This window comes from Mercenaria mercenaria, chromosome 16 (assembly GCF_021730395.1).
Source record: "Mercenaria mercenaria strain notata chromosome 16, MADL_Memer_1, whole genome shotgun sequence".
Classification (NCBI taxonomy): Eukaryota; Metazoa; Mollusca; class Bivalvia; order Venerida; family Veneridae; genus Mercenaria; species Mercenaria mercenaria.
The window spans coordinates 21,077,508-21,097,033 of record NC_069376.1 but is presented as its reverse complement, the minus strand read 5'-3'; the positions used below and the strand labels follow the sequence as shown (position 1 = coordinate 21,097,033).

The 19,526-nt window shown below is 35.8% G+C and overlaps 1 protein-coding gene across 5 annotated transcripts in view; it reads right to left on the bottom strand.

Moving 5' to 3' along the window:
• Positions 1 to 19,526, bottom strand: part of LOC123540115 (insulin receptor substrate 1-B-like) — a 164,924-nt gene that overhangs the window by 84,917 nt on the left and 60,481 nt on the right. For all 5 annotated transcript variants that reach the window (XM_053526335.1, XM_045324910.2, XM_053526337.1 and 2 more), the window contains one exon: positions 13,836 to 13,978. In XM_053526335.1, coding sequence (XP_053382310.1) covers positions 13,836 to 13,978 — 143 coding nt within the window. The remainder of the gene's footprint in view (positions 1 to 13,835; positions 13,979 to 19,526) is intronic.

The following is a 19,526-nucleotide window of genomic DNA, read 5'->3' as shown; positions in this document are numbered from 1 at the left end:
AGTTTCAAACTTGACCTAGATATCATCAAGGTGAATATTCTGACCAATTTTCATGAAGATCCATTCAAGGGTATGGCCTCTAGAGAGGTCACAAGGTTTTTCTATTTCAAGACCTACTGACCTAGTTTTTGATCGCAGTTGACCCAGTTTCAAACTTGACCTAGATATCATCAAGATAAACATTCAGACCAACTTTCATACAGATCCCATGAAAAATATGGCTTCTAGAGAGGTCACAACGTTTTTTTATTATTTGACCTACTGACCTACTTTCAGAAGGCACGTGACCCACTTTCGAACTTGACCTAGATATCATCAAGATGAACATTTTGACCAATTTTATGGAGATCCATTCATAAGTATGGACTCTAGAGAGGTCACAAGGTTTTTCTATTTTTAGACCTACTGACCTAGTTTTTGACCGCACATGACCCTGTTTCAAACTTGACCTAGATATCATCAAGATGAACATTCAGACCAACTTTCATACAGATCCCATGAAAAATATGGCCTTTATAGAGGTCACAAGGTTTTTCTATTATTTGACCTACTGACCTAGTTTTTGACAGCACATAACCCACTTTCGAACTTGACCTAGATATCATCAAGATGAACATTCAGACCAACTTTCATACAGATCCCATGAAAAATATGGCCTCTAGAGAGGTCACAAGGTTTTTCTATTATTTGACCTACTGACCTAGTTTTTGATGGCTAGTGACCCACTTTCGAACTTGACCTAGATATAATCAAGCTGAACATTCAGACCAATTTTCATGAAGATCTCATGAAATATATGGCCTCTAGAGAGGTCACAAGGTTTTTCTATTTTTAGACCTACTGACCTAGTTTTTGACCGCACGTGACCCAGTTTCCAACTTGACCTAGATATCATCAAGATGAACATTCAGACCAACTTTCATACAGATCTCATGAAAAATATGGCCTTTAGAGAGGTCACAAGGTTTTTCTATTATTTGACCTACTGACCTAGTTTTTGATGGCACGTGACCCAGTTTCGAAATTGACCTAGATATCATCAAGGTGAACGTTCTGACCAATTTTCATGAAGATCTTGTGAAATATATGGCCTCTAGAGAGGTCACAAGGTTTTTCTATTTTTAGACCTAATGACCTAGTTTTTGATGGCACGTGACCCAGTTTCGAACTTGACCTAGATATCATCAAGGTGAACATTCTGACCAATTTTCATGAAGATCTTTTGAAATATATGGCTTCTAGAGAGGTCACAAGGTTTTTCTATTTTTAGACCTACTGACCTAGTTTTTGATGGCACGTGACCCAGTTTCGAACTTGACCTAGATATCATCAAGATGAACATTCTGACCAACTTTCATAAAGATCCCACAAAATATGTGACCTCCAGAGTGGTCACAAGCAAAAGTTTACGGACGCACGGTCGCACGGACGACGGACGCCGCGCGATCACAAAAGCTCACCTTGTCACTTTGTGACAGGTGAGCTAAAAATAAGTTTCAAATCTATATGCCTTTTAGTAATAGCTGTATGTACTTGCACGCAAAACTTTAACCAGAATTTGCTAAGTCCTTAAGGGGGCATAATTTGGCCAAAATGAAGGTCAGAGTTATGGGACTTGCTGCTATCAACTAGTTTTATAACCCCGAAGACACATGTGAAGTTTCAAATCAATATCTGCATTAGTTTTGGAGATAATAACTTGCATGTAAAACTTTAACCAAAATTTTCTATGTCTAAAAGGGGGCATAATTTGCTCAAAATACATATCAGAGTTATGGGACTTGACCCAGAGATGTTGGTAATTAACCTAGAAAAAGAAAAAATAAGTTTCAAAGCTATATGCCTTTAATTGATGGCTGTATGTACTTGCATGCAAAAACTTAACCAAGGTGTGACGCCGACGCCGACGCCAGGGTGAGTAGAATAGCTAGACTATTCTTTGAATAGTCGAGCTAAAAATATGGGCATTTTTTGCAAAATCAAGGGCCCATAACTCTAGTCCTACTTGTCTGGATTTGTTCAAAATTGAACTCATCCAAGACAATATGGCAATACATATACAGTCAAATCTTGATATCTCGACTTCAGTTATTTCAATATTTCGATATATCGAGCGGATTTTCCCGGTCCCGATTTTTATCCTTCTTATTTTATATTAATCAACTACGGATATCACGATTTTTTTATTTTAATTTTTTCGGTATCTCGACTAAATTTTCAGTTACCAATTTGAAAATTTACTGTATTTTGACATCGGTTATCTCGAGTAGACGTTTATCGTCTGCCAATCGAGGTGCGAAAAACTGCACGCCCTTGTATTTGCTCAGTTGTCGTCTGCAGCCGGATGTGCGAAAAACAACACGCGCGGTAATTCAGTTAAATTCACACAATGATCCTAATTAAGACCTGAAACCAATCAACCAGCGCTCATGTGTCATTAATTGTTTGTTTGTGACGTAAGTTGTGTAACACGTGGATTGAGTAATTTGTATTGTTTCTTTTAACATGTTATTTTCAAATAAAAGGAATAAAAGAGAACTTTCGTTTATATTTCTTCCATGAATCAGACGAGATGCACCGGTCAAAGGAGAAAAAAAATTTAGTTGGTTTCAACCTATGAGCAAGTTTCACATCATGTGCACTGCACAAAATATATCACAATATCGTGAATAGAGGTAATTAGAAACTAGGAAATCGGCTGAACAAAGGTTAAAATTAACACAAAACAAAAAGCAAAATACTTTATTTATGATTCATTTCAGAAAGTTATGACCAATCAATATGTAAAACATGTGTTTGTATAAATATACAGTTTTTTTTTTCCAAAAAAAAAAAACAACATATTTTTATCAACACAAAACTTTGTTACTCAACCTATCGGCCTAAATAACATATTTTTATCAACAAGAAACTTTGTTACCCAACCTACCGGCCTACGTTGACCTTACTTTGGTTATCTCGATTTTTCGATATCTCGACTTTTTTCCTTGGTCCTGACGAAGTCAAGATATCGAGAGTTCACTGTACTATGTAAATATCTTTTGAATTGGTGAAGAAATGAAGGTGCTAAAGTGTAAACAACATAAAATATAATGATTTTTGTAAATCAAGGGCACATAACTCTGGTCCTACAAGCTCGATTTTGCTCCTATTCAAACTCATGTAGATCTTGAGGTCATACACATTCTATGTACATATGATTAGGATTGGTGAAGAAATGAAGATGCTAGAGTGTAAAACAAGAGGGCCAATATGGCCCTAGGTCGCTCACCTGAGAAACACACCATAACAGTGTAAACATGTTTGACCAAGTGATTTCATGGAAACAAATATTCTGACCAATTTTCATTAAAATTGGAGCAAATATCTGGAGTGTAAACAAATACTTTCTTTCATTTGACCTAGTCATGGTTCATACAGAATATCAGAGACAAAATTCAAGTACTTTTCAAGGACTTTTTACAATTTTTCAAGCACTATTTTTTCTTCAAAACCACGACCTAATCTGAACAACTTTTATTATGTAATGCAAAAATAAAACAACCATCACTTGTCACACCTTTGAAAATGACGTAATTCGATTATTAGATTGATGTGATTCACTATTTTGCTGAGGTTTATCGCCTTTCTTGTGATTTTTTAGCGCACTCCTACTAATGATACCTCAAAATTTTGTCACACAATGTACAAATACACTTCGTTCTGTCTGCTCTATAGGGCTTCAGCCACTGTTTATATTCGTCTTTTGTTTCCCGCTTACTTGAGTAAACATGTTTATTTTTCTTCCCCATTTTAATTCACTGGAAACACTCGCAAATAGCTAAAAACTGCGAGTTATTATTCCCCATACTTTTTTAAATGGAAACGGAAACATGCAAACGGTGATAAAGTAGAAATAGCACTCTGTAATATCGATAAAGTGTGGCCGTAGACCACTATAATAGCATACGAGTGACCCGATCCTTCAATTTCACGAATTTATTTTCATTTTCTCTGATTTATTTTAAGCCTTAAATTCTTTTTGCAAAGCAAAGTTACGGAAAGAATATTTTCAAGGAGTGAAAGGTCAAATTCATGGAGTATTTTTCAAAATTCAAGTACTTTTTCAGATTTTTTAGGGTTTTTGTCATTTTTAAGGAGTTTTCAAGGACTACCATCGAATTCAAGGACTTTTCAAGGCCTGTGCGAACCATGCTAGTGATCTAGTACCCCAGATGACCCATATTCAAACTTGACCTAGATTTCATCAACGCTATCTTTCTGACCAAATTTCATGAAGATCAATTGAAAACTAGAGATGCTTTTGAGAAAAGCGCATGTCTCCCACAACTGCCCCTATGAAAAATGTCTAGTTTCTATAGATGGTTTAGACGAGTGGAAATTAGATGGCCTGGACGAGTGGACCCAATCAGTAATTCAAGGGCCATAATTCAAAAGTGCCTGGGCGAATTTGGCTAGTTATTGAACTTGGCCGAGGTCTTATGGTCAACCACATTTTGTTCAAGTTTGGTGAAGATCGGATGAGAAATGTACGACTAAGAGGGCAGACAAGCTTTGTGACAGACAGACACAGACTGGAGTAAATCAATATGTCTCCCACACCACTGTGTGGTGGGAGACATAAATACAGCCTCTATCGCATACACAAGGTTTTTCTTTGATTTGACCTAGTGACCTTGTTTCTGACCCCAGATTACCCATATTCGAACTTGACCTAGATTTCATCAAGGCAACCATTCTGACCAAATTTCATGAAGATCAATTAAACAAGTGGGTCATTGCCCTTAAGCGCTCACCTGTGTACAAGGCTTCAAGTGTTTGTATAAGTACAGAGTTAGGTTTCTTCTATGTTAGCCTGTATTATATACATGTCACACACACTTTTGAACCTAGGGCAATAAGGACATCGGACATTATGCTAGGGATTTTGCCCTAAGTTCAATGCTATTTCTTGACTTCAATAGCTTATAGTTTTATATAATGGCTTCAAATACTGATAAATAAGTTACTGTAGGCTTACTTATTTTAGCTGTGTACTAATAACAGCGCTTCTAGCGCTATCGCACGTGCGCTAATTCATGTCCGCACATTAATTTGTCCAAGCATTTTCATGTACATTTTTATTTGATGATGTTTTCTTCGAACTTTTGCAAATAATTACTCTTGAGAGTTTGAACTAGTTACACTGCTTGCTAATATTTTAAGGTTCGTATATATTCCTGTTTATTGTTCATATATTATTATTTTAAATATATGATCATACAAAATAAAATATTTAAGCTTGTAGTTCGTGTTTTTTCTCATTTGATCAAGTTGTTATCGATTTCCGTATCACCTTCGGGCATGTCCGTTGTTGCAGTCGCTCGTTTACGGAAAGGTGTGAACGTTTGTATTAAGACACAATGCATGCAGGACAAAGGGGATTCAGTGATTAAAATGCGTGACAATCTCGTTTTATTTCAGCAATTATAAATAGTATACAGAATATAAAACACGCAGATTATTATAATTAAATACAAGAAGAGATTTACGGTATAACACATAAGTAAATAATTTCAAATAAATCGTACTTTCTTTAGCCCGCTAACAGTGAAAAAAGTTGATTTCATAATCAGTATGACGTATAATTACAGCAAAAACACATTACATAAAAATTGCCGACGGTTAAGTTTATTTCCGAATATTTCCGTGAATCTCCGTAAATCTCCGAGAGTCTCAGCGGAGAGCGCTAATTCACGTCCACACATCAAATAGATATTTCACCAAAAATTGCGTTTGCGTTAAATTTTTGCCGCGCTAATAAATGTACGCCTACAGTATATTCCTATCAAACTGTCACAAAAAATAGTTTTATTTCATATTCGTTTTCTTGAAACTCTTAACAGTTTGTAGCTAAGGGTCATATTTTTGAAAAATTTAAAATGTGTATTTTTAGTTAAAATAAGCATTGGCATTAAAGGTATGTTTACTATGAAATATTTTAACACAATAAATAAACTTATACCATGCAGATTATCAGTTTAATTGACAGTTTTAAAAATAAATGAAAAGGAAAAAATAAAAGTGGAACAAAACTTTTGGTCCGATAACTGTACTTTAGTTATTTCCACACGAGTGCCCATGATAACTGATGCATTGATCATAGCCTATTGTTTGTTGTCTATACATCTATGGCTATACTGTATTTACACATGTACAATATTGACCGGCATTATGTGGAGGATTATTATTGAATACATGCAGTGGTGTAGCTGGCCATACATTGGCGTAGTTGGCCTTTTTCAGTTGAAGCGGATGGGTGCAGGAGACTGCCTATTCCACTGTGGGTTCAGGGGTGCCTTACTTTTAGCATTTTATATCAGTGGAACAGACCTTCAATAGCTATTATCAACATTTATGTTGATATTCTTTGGGTGTTTGTGTTAGTTCTTTGAGGTCCTTACTAGTATTTCGGTTGGCTTCGAAATAAGTTTCAGACGTGTGAGCGAACTGATGTTAATTCTGGGGGTGTCTGTGTTAGTTCTGGGCGAGTCAGTACTAGTTCTATGGGCATCAGTGTTAGTTCTGGAAGCAACTGGGTCAGTTAAGGAGTTGGTGTCTGGTGTAGGTCTGTTAGAGTATAGGATGCTGGATCGAATAAAAGCAAATGTTCTTAAAATGCATTCTAGGTTCGCATCAATTGTGTCCTACAAAAGGTAAAAATTTTGCACCAAAGTGGCACTATTCCCATAGAAGTTAGTCAGTCTATATCTCTTTGTCAAGTTTACGTTGAAGACACATATATATGTAATATGTCTAAGCCACTTGCTTGGTTCTTGACTTACGACAGATGCAGTTGTCTCATTCCTGATGACACTCAATCGACGGACTTAGACTGTCAAGAGGTAACAGATCTGATTGAAAAATTCATAAGATAAACTTATAAGGATCAGTCTGCTTTCTAGTTTGACTTTCTATGTCCGCTATTTATTTAGTTTAGTGTTTTCTATGCTTGCAATATTTACAAAAATGAATAAAGCTGTAGATATGTAATGTTTAGGAAGCTCACGCAGTAAGCGGCAAATATTTATGTAAAATTCATTTGCTGCATATGTATATAATAATTATTTACAAAGGCATGTGAAATATTTTGTTGCGTCACTGGGGGGGAAGATGTTTAAAATGTAGAAATGATTTATGTTCATATTTTAATAGAAAAGAGAATGATAAAACTCTACAAAGTCTTCTTTTTTGTTCATAAACTTGTAAAATGAAGTCGCATTTATCAAGAAATGGTCTTCAACTATCGTTACTATGCAATTTCAGAAGTCTAGCCCTATGTCACTTTTTCCTTAATTGGATAGGCAATCTGAATAGGAAAATGTCCGAGGTCCTTTGAACAATTATGGTAGACATTACAAATCTGATATCACACGCCAAATATCAAGGCTCTAGCTATTATTGATTCAGAGAAGAAAAGTGACCACGCCCCCTGGTAGCCATGTTTTTTGACGAATCAGAATAATTTGAGCAATCTTGGTAGAGGATCAAACAAGAACCATTTGTGCAAAATTATTTTAAAATCGGGCCAGCAGTTTCACACAAAAAAGATTTTTAAAGTTTCCGCTTTATACATATGGGGAAAAGTGACCACGCCCTCTGGCAGCCATGCTTTCTGACGATCAAAATAATTTGAACAATTCTGGTAGAGGGTCACACAAGGACCATTTGTGTAAATTATTTTAAAATCGGGCCAGCAGTTTCACACAAGAAGATTTTTAAAGTTTCCTCTATATACAGTCGAGACTGTTTAAGAGACCGACTTTGGGAAGCAGCGAAAAAGGTCACATATGACAGGGAGTCTCTTAAAACAGTCTCACTTAACACGATGACGCTGGTTTCATATATTTTCCAATTAAAGTACATGAATATCGGATACTTATATATTGGCCTCTTTTAAGGTAGGAGTGGAAAATGATTAAATACTATTTCTTTAATTGCATATTGATAAAATATAAATTTCAAATAATTTGCATCATTCGTATGATGTTGATAAAACAAATTTAAGCTCATGATCTGGCAAGAAAATAAAGGGGAGCAGCAAAATATAAATGTTCCATTTGAACTATTTACACACTGAGGTTTATGATATTTATATTTTTGTGTACTAATTGTTCATTGACATTTATTCGATTATTGACTGCATCTTTAATCTGTGTTAACTTCGTCGTTTCCTGTTAAATACCGCCATATTTTTGTTTCACCAGGAATAAAGTTAATTCATGCACCGACTCCGAATTCTTCAGCGACTTTATACACTGGTTTTCCCTAATTGAGCAATTCAAGTGCCTTAACACGCTGTTCGAATGTCAAAACAGTTTTTTTTATGAATTTCATCAGCTTTTTTTTGTAAACAAACAAGTTCTCGTCTCAAACAACTTCACGCGAGATAAAGAACGGTAACTCTATCGTGTAAAATCTTGCGAGGGAGCGTCTCAAAGTCGCTGAAAACAGTCTAAATATCGATTCGGGAGCCTGATTTCACAGTTGCTTGTCGCGTAAGGCAGGGGGTTGCTTAATTCAGACTCTTTTAATAGTAAATTGCGTCCGGAGTATAAAATAGGGTCGCATATGACAGGGAGTCGCTAAATTCAGGGGGTCGTTAAGGCAGTCTCAACTGTATATACATATAGGGAAAAGTGACCACACCCCCTGGGGGCCATGTTTTTTAACAAATCAAAATAATTTGAACAATCTTGGTAGAGGGTCACACAAGGACCATTTGTGTAAAATTATTCTAAAATCGGGCCAGCAGTTTCACACAAGAAGATTTTTAAAGTTTCCACTATATACATATAGGGAAAAGTGACCACGCCCTCTGACGGCCATGTTTTTTGACGAATCAAAATTATTTGAACAATCTTGGTAGAGGGTCACACAAGGACCATTGGTGTAAAATTATTTTAAAATCGGGCAAGCAGTTTCATACAAGAAGATTTTTAAAGTTTCCACTATATACATACAGGGAAAAGTGACCATGCCCCCTAGCGGTCATGTTTTTTGATGAATCAGAATAACTTGAAAAATCTTGGTAGACGGTGACATAAGGACCATTTGTGTGAAATTATTTCAAAATTGGTTCAGTTTGAAGATTTTTCTATTTTTAGCTCTGGCAGCCCCTTATGTGCAACTAAGCGGAACCGTTTAAACAACTTTGGTAGAGGACCACCCAAGGAACATCATGGCCAAGTTTCATCAAAATCCATTCAGTGGTTTTGGAGGAGATGTTGTTTAAACACAAATGTTGACGACAGACGACTTGACGCAGACGCATGCACGGAAGACGGACACAGTGTGATCACAATACCTAACCAAGAGCACTTTAGGCTCAGGTGAGCTAAATATACAGTCTCTATCGCATACACAAGGTTTTTCTTTGATTTGACCTAGTGACCTACTTTTTGACCCCTGATTACTCATATTTGAACTTGACCTGGATTTCATCAAGGCAACCGTTCTGACTAAATTTTATGAAAATCCTGTGTAAATTGCAGCCCCTATTGCATTCACAAGGTTTTTCCTTGATTTGACCTAGTGACCTAGTTTTTGACCCCAGATGACCCATTTTCGAACCTGACCAAGATTTCATCAAGGCTATCATTCCGACAAAATTTCATGAAGATCAGTGAACAAGAGGGTCATGATGACCCTGGATCGCTCACCTGAGTAATATGAGCTACATGTTTCAAATGTCAAACTGATGATTTTTAGAAATTTTTGTGGAAGATTTTCCGATGTACAATCAAGTAACCCCTGGGGCGGGGCCAATTTTAACCCGGGGGTCATGATTTGAACAAAGTTTGTAGAAGTCTACTAGGCAATGTTACATATCAAATATCTAAGATCTAGGCCTTCTGGTTTATTTTAAGCAAATTTATGACGATTTCCCTATGTACAATCAAGTAACCCCTTGGGCTGGGTCAAGATTTGAACAAATTTTGTAGAGGTCCACTAGGCAATGCTACATGTCAAATATCTAAGCTCTAGGCCTTCTGGTTTATTTTTAGAAAATTTTGAAGATTTTTCTATGTACAATCAAGTAACACCATAGGGCGGGGTCAATTTGACCCTTGGGGGGGGGGGGGGGGGGGGGGGGGGGGTCATGATTTGAACAAATTTTGTAGAAGTCTACTAGACTGCTACAAGTCAAATATCTAAGATCTAGGCCTTCCGGTTTATTTTTAGAAAATTTTTGAAGATTTTCCTATGTAAAATGAAGTGAACCTGGGGCGGGGCCAATTTTGATATTTTATGCACACAAACATTCTGACCAAGTTTCATGCACATCAAATGAACAAGAGTGTTAACAAGCTTTTCCTTTGATTTGACCAGGTGACCTAGTTTTTGACCCCATATAACTCACTTTCGAACTTGGCCTAGGAATCATCAAGATAAACATTCTGACCAAGTTTCATGAAGATAAGGTCAAAAATGTGGCCTCAAGAGTGTTAACAAGCTTTTCCTTTGAATTGACGGGGTAACCCTAGTTTTTGACCCCATATGACCCAGTTTCATATTTGGCCTAGAAATGATCAAGATAAACATTCTGACCAAGTTTCATGAAGGGTCATAAATGTGGCCTCTAGGTTGATAACGAGCTTTTCCTTTGATTTGACCTGATGACCTAGTTTTTGACCTGACATGACCTAGTTTCGATCCAGGCCTAGAAATCATCAACATAATCATTCTATGCAAGTTTGTATCAAATCAAAGCATAAATGAACACTCTATTTGGCTGAAAGGGCCAAACTAGAAAATTTTGCCCCTTTCAGGGGCAGTAACTCCAGAACCCATGAAGGAATCTAGCCAGTTTTCAAAAGGAACTGAGATCTTATTGAGACTGAAGTTGTAAGTGTGTAAAATCAAATACAAGAGATCACAGAGTGATCTTGGCGTCCACCATTGTGCCATTTTTGAGTGTTCCAAAGTTCAAGACTTATTGACTAGCTCAAGGTCAAATTTCATTTCCGTACACAATACTGTGCATGTGGTCCATGCATGTGGTCCAAATTTGAAAGCTGTAGCTTGAGAATGTGAAAGTAGGTCACTAGATCAATTTCAAGGACAAAGTTCTTTGTATACAAAATTATGCATGTGCATCAAGTTTGAAGGCTGTAGTTTGAGAAATTTGAAAGTAGGTCACTAGGTCAATCTTAAGGTCAAAGTTTATTTCGGTACACAAAACTATGCAAGTGGTCCAAATTTGAAGGCTGTAGCTTGAGAAATGTGCAAGTAGGTCACTACGTCAAAATCAAGGTCAAATTCCATTTCAGAACACAAATCTATGCATGTGGTCCAAATTTGAAGCCTGTACCTTCAAAAATGTGAAAGTAGGTCACTAGGTCAATGTCAAGGTCAAAGTTTGTTTCGGTACACAATCCTATGCATGTGGTCTAAATTTGAAGCCAGTAGCTACAGAAATGTGAAAGTAGGTCACTAGGTCAATCTTAAGGTCAAAGTTCATTTCGGTACACAAAACTATGCAAGTGGTCCAAATTTGAAGGCTGTAGCTTGAGAAATGTGAAAGTAGGTCACTAGGTCAAAATCAAGGTCAAATTTTATTTCGGAACACAAAACTATGCATGTGCTCCAAATTTGAAGCTTGTACCTTCAAAAATGTGAAAGTAGGTCACTTGGTCAATGTCAAGGTCAAAGTTTGTTTCTGTATACAAAACTATGCACGTGGTCCAAATTTGAAGGCTGTAACTTGAGAAATTTGAAAGTAGGTCACTAGGTCAAAATCAAGGCCAAATTTCATTTCAGAACAAGAAACTACGCATGTGGTCCAAAGTTGAAGCCTGTTCCTTCAAAAATGTGAAAGTAGGTCACTAGGTCAATGTCAAGGTCAAAGTTTTTTTCGGTGCACAAAACTATGCATGTGGTCCAAATTTGAAGCCTGTAGCTACAGAAATGTGAAAGTAGGTCACTAGGTCAAAATCAAGGTCAACTAATGTCAAGGTTCATCTTGCCACTCAAAACCATACATGTGGTCCAAATCTGAATGTTGTAGGTTATTGACAAGAAGATTTTAAAAGCTTTTCCCTATATAAGTCTATATGAACCATGTGACCCCCCGGGGTGGGGCCATATTTGACCCTAAGGGGATAATTTGAATAATCTTAGTAGGAGACCACTAGATGATGTCACATACAAAATATCAAAGCCCTAGGCCCTTAGGTTTTAGACAAGAGGTTTTTCAAAGTTTTTCCCTATATAAGTCTATATAAACTTGTGACCCCGGGGTGGGGCCATATTAGACCCCAGGGAAATAATTTGAATCATCTTGGTAGAGGACCACTAGATGATGCTTCATACCAAATATCAAAGCCCTAGGCCCTGTTGTTTTGAACAAGAAGATTTTTAAAGTTTTTCCCTATATAAATCTATGTAAATTATAGAAAAAAACAAAGGGCCATAACTCACTCAAAAATTGTTGAACCAGTCTGATGTTCAGGGGGACACAACTAGGGTACCAATACATCATTCTGACAAAGTTTGGTCAAAATCCCCCTGGTAGTTTCTGAGGAGATGCGATAAGGAGAAATTGTTAACGGACGGAAGGACGACGGACCACGGACGCAGAGTGATTTGAATAGCCCACCATCTGATGATGGTGGGCTAATAAAATGTCACTTCTATCATGTTCACAAGGTAAAAATTAACAAATTTTGGCTCTATCAGGGGTCAATCAGGGGCCGTAACTCTTGAATCTATGATTGGATCTGACAAATTCATCAAGAAATCCAAGATTTATTGTTGTTGAAGATATTATATTTTGCAAGTTTGTATCAGATCAAACCATAAATGAAGTCTTTATATGGCAGCAAAAGCCAAAATAGCAAATTTTGGCCCTTTAAGGGGCCATAACTCTAGATCCCATGATGGGATCTGGCCGGTTCTCGAAAGGAACTGAGATATTATGCCAATACAAGTTGTGCGCAAATTTGAATAAAGTTGATTGCAAAATGTGGTCTCTATCGTGTTCACAAGCCAAAAATAGCAAATTCTGGCCCTTTAAGGGGCCATAACTCTGGAACCCATGATGGGATCTGGCAAGTTTCCGAAAGGAACCGAGATATTATGCTAATACAATTGTGTGCAAGTTTGATTAAAATTGATTGCAAAATGTGGTCTCTATCGTGTTCACAAGAAATTGTTAAAGGACGAAGGACGGACGGACGACAGACAAAATGAGATCATAAAAACACTACGTGACAGGTGAGCTAAAAAATACAGCCTCTGTCGCATACACAAGGTTTTTCTTTGATTTGACCTAGTGACCTAGTTTTTAACCCAAGATGACCCATTTTCAAAACTGGCCTAGATTCCATCAAGGTAATCATTCCAACAAAATTTCATGAAGAGCAGTTGCAAAATACAGCCTCTATTGCATATACAAGCTAAATGTTGACAGACAGACAACAGACGACGGACATCGAGCGATCACAAAAGCTCAGGTGAGCTAAAAAGGGAAATATAGCAAATTTTGTCAATCAAGGTCACATACTCACAACTCTTGACCAACCTGCCCGATTTTGCTAATAATCGAACTTATCTAAAATCTTGAAGTCCTACACATTCTATATAAATGAAATGAAGATGCTGGAGTGTAAACAAAGTGAAATATAGCAAATTTGGTCAATCAAGGGCACATAACTCTGGACATACTGATCCAAAATGATATTTGAAATATTTTTTTCAGACTATGTACTTTGATGCTAAAATAGATAATGCTCACTTTAAGTTTTTTATTTTTAGTTCCAATTCCTACATAAAGGACTATAAATTGAACTTACGACAGAATAACATCATGCATGTTCTGTGCAGCATGACTACCCTCTACTTCTAGCCAAATTTCCCCGACGCCTGTCACTGCACTCCGTCCCACTTCCATCATGAATAAGTGCTCATGTGCACCACATTTACGTATACTGGAGAACTAAAATCAAAGAAAAAATTTATCTTCAAAGTCACCATGTTAATACTCAGCCTAATTAGAATTTTTTCCAATCTAATAAGGTATGTTACATGCATCATTCCTACTGAATGAAAAGTAAAATGATAAAGATTAATATAGATACATAACTCAAGAAAAACATGAGGACTATGGTGCTTAATACACCCACCTGAGAACATTAAATATTAATCATGAAGATCCATGTAACAAGAGGGCCAAGATGACCCTAGGTCGCTCACCTGTGTAACACACCATAACAGTGTAAACATGTTTTACCTAGTGATTACATGGAAACAAATATTCTGACAAATTTTCAGTAAGACTGGACCAAACAAGGAGCTGCATTCAATAAACGCTTGATGCCCCCAGTGGCATCTTTGTCGATAGATTTTGCACCTGAGTCCAAAACAAGGTCAAGGTCAAGGTCAAACTGAGGTCAGGTGATGTTTGAAGATGAGGAATGGTCACAGTTGACATCTGTATTAGTATCAATTCATTCTTGTAAGGGGTTTCTGATGCTAGAGGAAACGGTCCCATTTGGTTAACCAAGAGATGGCCCATATAAAGCAACCTAAGTCCAAAATGAGGTCAAGGTCAAGGCCAAACTGAGGTCAGGTGATGTCTGAAGATGAGGAATGGTCACAGGTTACATCTGCATTAGTATCAAGTCATTCTAGTATGGGGTATTGATGCTAGACGAAACGGTCCCATTTGGTTAACCTCGTACGAACGGACAGACGACGAACGAACGAACGGACGGACAGGACAATCACTATATGCCTCCTGCATCAGTAGATGCTGGGGCATAAAAACGTGGCATCTTGAGTGTAAACAAACATTTTCTTTGAATTGACCTAGTGACCTAGTTTTTGACCCCACATCACCCAGATACGAACTTGTCCAAGACTTGATGATAACAAACATTCTGACCAAAATTTACGAATATAGAATAAACAAGAGGGCCATGATGGCCCTATATCGCTCACCTGAGTACCATTGCTCTTCTCTTAAAGATAAGATCAAGGTTTGACAAAGATCACATAGGCATACACATTAAATATCATCAGGATAAATGTTTTCCTGTAACAGTCCCTTTTGACCAACGGGCACATACTAGTCAGAGCCAATCTCCATACCAAGTTTGAGGGTCCTAGGCTCAAATGCTGCATTTTGTAATTAGGTAATTTGACATAAAATCAGTCCATAGTTATCTTCCCCGATTGTCTCAGTCAAACTTATGACAATAATGAAATTTCGAATAAGTCCTATAAATACTTACTGAGATAAATCCATTTTTAATAAAATCAGGGGAAGTAATCATGCATTTGCATATGCACATAGAAGATACAGAGTACAAGCCTTTACAACAATATATTAGAAAAGTATTCGTATCGATATACGTTCAATCAAGAGTTATCTAACACGACTATTTCTTACCATGGAAGACATAACTAACGTTTCAAACCAATCTCATTAGAAGCTGCTAGGTATATTCATTTACATAAAAAAGGAAGGTAATTTGTCATAAATTCAGTCAATATGTATCTTCACTGATTGTCCAAGTCAATCTGATGGCATAAAATGAAATTTCAGATCAGTATCTTCATGAATTACAGAGATATACCCATTTTAATTTGAAATAAAGGGAGGGAATTTGACATAAAATAAGTCCATAGTTATCTACCCTGATTGTCTCAGTCCAACTAATGACAATAATGAAATTTCAAATGAGTCCTGTAAGTACTTACTGATATAAATCAATTTTGATTAAAATCAAGGGAGGTAATTAGATATAACTCAGGAACCTTTGTTGGTTCATGGAATCCAAGATTTATTATTGTTGAAGATATCTTGCAAGTTTGTATCAAATCAAACCATAAATGAAGTCTCTATATGGTTGCAAAAGCCAAAATAGCAAATTTTGGACCTTAAAGGCATAAAGGCCATGCAAGTATATTACACTTAAATGTTCCCTATTGTAACTATTGCATCAAGGTAATGCAAGTATATTACACTTAGATTTTTCCTACAGTAACTATTGCATAAAGACTATGCAAGTATATTACACTTAGATGTTTCCTACTGTAATTATTGCATAAAGGCCATGCAAGTATATAACTACTGTAGCCATTGCATAAAGACTATGCAAGTATATTACACTCAGATGTTTCCTACAGTAACTATTGCATAAAGACTATGCAAGTATATTACACTCAAATGTTTCCTACAGTAACTATTGCATAAAGACTATGCAAGTATATTACACTCAGATGTTTCCTACTGTAGATATTGCATCAAGGCCATGCAAGTATATAACACTTATTATAATAAATGTTTACTACTATAGCTACTGCATACAGACCATGCAAGTATATTGCACTTAAATGTTTCCTAAGGTAACTATTGCATAAAGACCATGCAAGTGTATTACACTTAAATGTTTCCTACTGTAACTATTGCATAAAGGCTATGCAAGTATATTACACTTAAATGTTTCCTACTGTAACTATTGCATAAAGGCTATGCAAGTATATTACACTTAAATGTTTCCTACTGTAACTATTGCATAAAGACCATGCAAGTATATTACACTTAAATGTTTCCTACTGTAACTATTGCATAAAGAATATGCAAGTATATTACACTTAAATGTTTCCTACGGTAACTATTGCATAAAGGCCATGCAAGTATATTACACTTAAATGTTTCCTACTGTAACTATTGCATAAAGGTCTTACAAGTGTATTACACTTAAATGTTTCCTCCTGTAACTATTGCATAAAAACCATGCAAGTATATTACACTTGTTTCCTACTGTAACTATTGCATAAAGACCATGCAAGTATATTACACTTGTTTCCTACTGTAACTATTGCATAAAGGTCTTGCAAGTATATAACACTTATTATAATAAATGTTTCCTATTATATCTATTGCATACAGACCATGCAAGTTTATTACACATAGATGTTTCCTAAGGTAACTATTGCATGAAGACCATGCAAGTATATTACACATAGATGTTTCCTACTGTTACTACTGCATAAAGACCATGCAAGTATATTACACTTAAATGTTTCTTAAGGTAACTATTGCATAAAGACCATGCAAGCATATTACACATAGATGTTTCCTACTGTTACTAATGCATAAAGACCATGCAAGTATATTACACTTAAATGTTTCCTAAAGTAACTATTGCATAAAGACCATGCAAGTATATTACACTTAAATGTTTCCTACAGTAACTATTGCTTAAAGACCATGCAAGCATATTACACATAGATGTTTCCTACTGTTACTACTGCATAAAGACCATGCAAGTATATTACAATTAAATGTTTCCTAAGGTAACTATTGCATAAAGACCATGCAAGTATATTACACTTGAATGTTTCCTATGGTAACTATTGCATAATGACCGTGCAAGTATATAACACTTAAATGTTTCCTAAGGTAACTATTGCATAAAGACCATGCAAGTATGTAACAGATGTTTCCTACGAGAACTATGGCATAAAGGCCATGCAAGTATATTACACTTAAATGTTTCCTACAGTAACTATTGCATAAAAACCATGCAAGTATATTACACTAAAATGTTTCCTATGGTAACTATTGCATAATGACCATGCAAGTATATTACACTTAAATGTTTCCTACGGTAACTATTGCATAAAGACCATTCAAGTATGTGACACTTAGATGTTTCCTACTGCTACTATTGCATAAAGACCATGCAAGTATATTACACTTAGATGTTTCCTACTGCTACTATTGCATAAAGACCATTCAAGTATGTAACACTTAGATGTTTCCTACTGTTACTATTGCATAAAGGGCATGCAAGTATATTACACTTAAATGTTTCCTATTGTTACTATTGCATAAAGGTCATGCAAGTATATTACACTTAAATGTTTCCTACAGTAACTATGGCATAAAGGCTCTGCAAGTATATTACACTTAAATGTTCCTACTAGTAAACTATTGTACATAAATGTTCTATGGCAAGTATATTACCAAGTGTATCACTTAAATATTTCCTACTGTAACTATTGCATAAAGGTCTTGCAAGTATATTACCACTTAAATGTTTCCTACTGTAACTATTGCATAAAGGTCTTGATAGTATATTACACTTAAATGTTTCCTACTGTAACTATTGCATAAAGGTCTTGCAAGTGTATTACACTTAAATGTTTCCTACTTTAACTATTGCATAAAGACCATGCAAGTTTATAACACTTGTTTCCTACTGTAACTATTGCATAAAGGTCATGCAAGTATATTACACTTAAATGTTTCCTACAGTAACTATTGCATAAAGGTCTTGCAAGTATATTACATAAAATTTTTGTCTATTGCATGAAATGTCTGCAATATATTACAAAGGTTGATTACTATTCTCGTACTAGCAAATCCGAATAATACCACTTAAAGTTTCCTACTGTAACCTTTGCGTAAAGAACGTAATTTCGTTAAATTTTCCATAATAAGTGCATAAACCAATGTATACACTTAAATGTTTCCTACTTTAACTATTGCATAAAGACCATGCAAGTTTATAACACTTGTTTCCTACTGTAACTATTGCATAAAGGTCTTGCAAGTATATTACACTTAAATGTTTCCTACTGTTACTATTGCATAAAGGTCATGCAAGTATATTACATAGAGGATATTTGTTTGTTTGCAGTGAAATATAGAAATATATCTAGGGTTGGATACCGGTTCCCGGTATCGGTACAATACCGAATAATCACTTCGGAAAGTACCGGTATATACCGTTTCGTAAAAGAACCGGTACCGATTTCGGTATTTCCATAAAAGTGAAAACAAAATTCTTACAAAATCTGCTGCAAAATAAAGCAGAAATTTAAGCAAATAGCGTAATAACGTGATCGACATTGTTTACTGTGATACCGCTCAGAGTAACCTCCCTTGACATGGAGAGCCAACCGTGCGAATAGTTTCGTATGCTAAATATTACCTGAAATACTTCTTTCCCCGTCGTTTTAAACAACGTAAACCAATACTTAATTTCAAAATATATGACACTATTTTTCTTTGTAGTTTTCTTTTAAAACCAATAAAAAAAAATGATGTAAATAAAAAATTACGAGACTAAGCTGTAACTTACGTAAACAAATAATCGGTTTTCGCGAACCATTAGAAATAATGTTATTGTTGGAATGTTGGTTGTTTCAAGTGTTTTGAAGGTTGTTGTTCAATTAAAAATGTGTTGCAAAGTGTTTCACTTTAAAAACATTATTAAAAACATTACTAGTCAACCTAGTCGAAGATTATCATGAGTGAGAATGAGTCTGACTTGTTAGAGGGGTACTTTGAAAGCTAATAAGTGTTCAGTTTATCAGTTCTAGACAGTACTGAGCTTTAAAAGCATTACTACAGTGAGTGTATTCATAAATTTTAATTGCATAGTGAGCGAGGTATCTGCTCTAGATTTTTATTTTGGAAAACTAGTCTGTAAGATATGTTTATTTTTTACTCTTTCATAATCTAATAC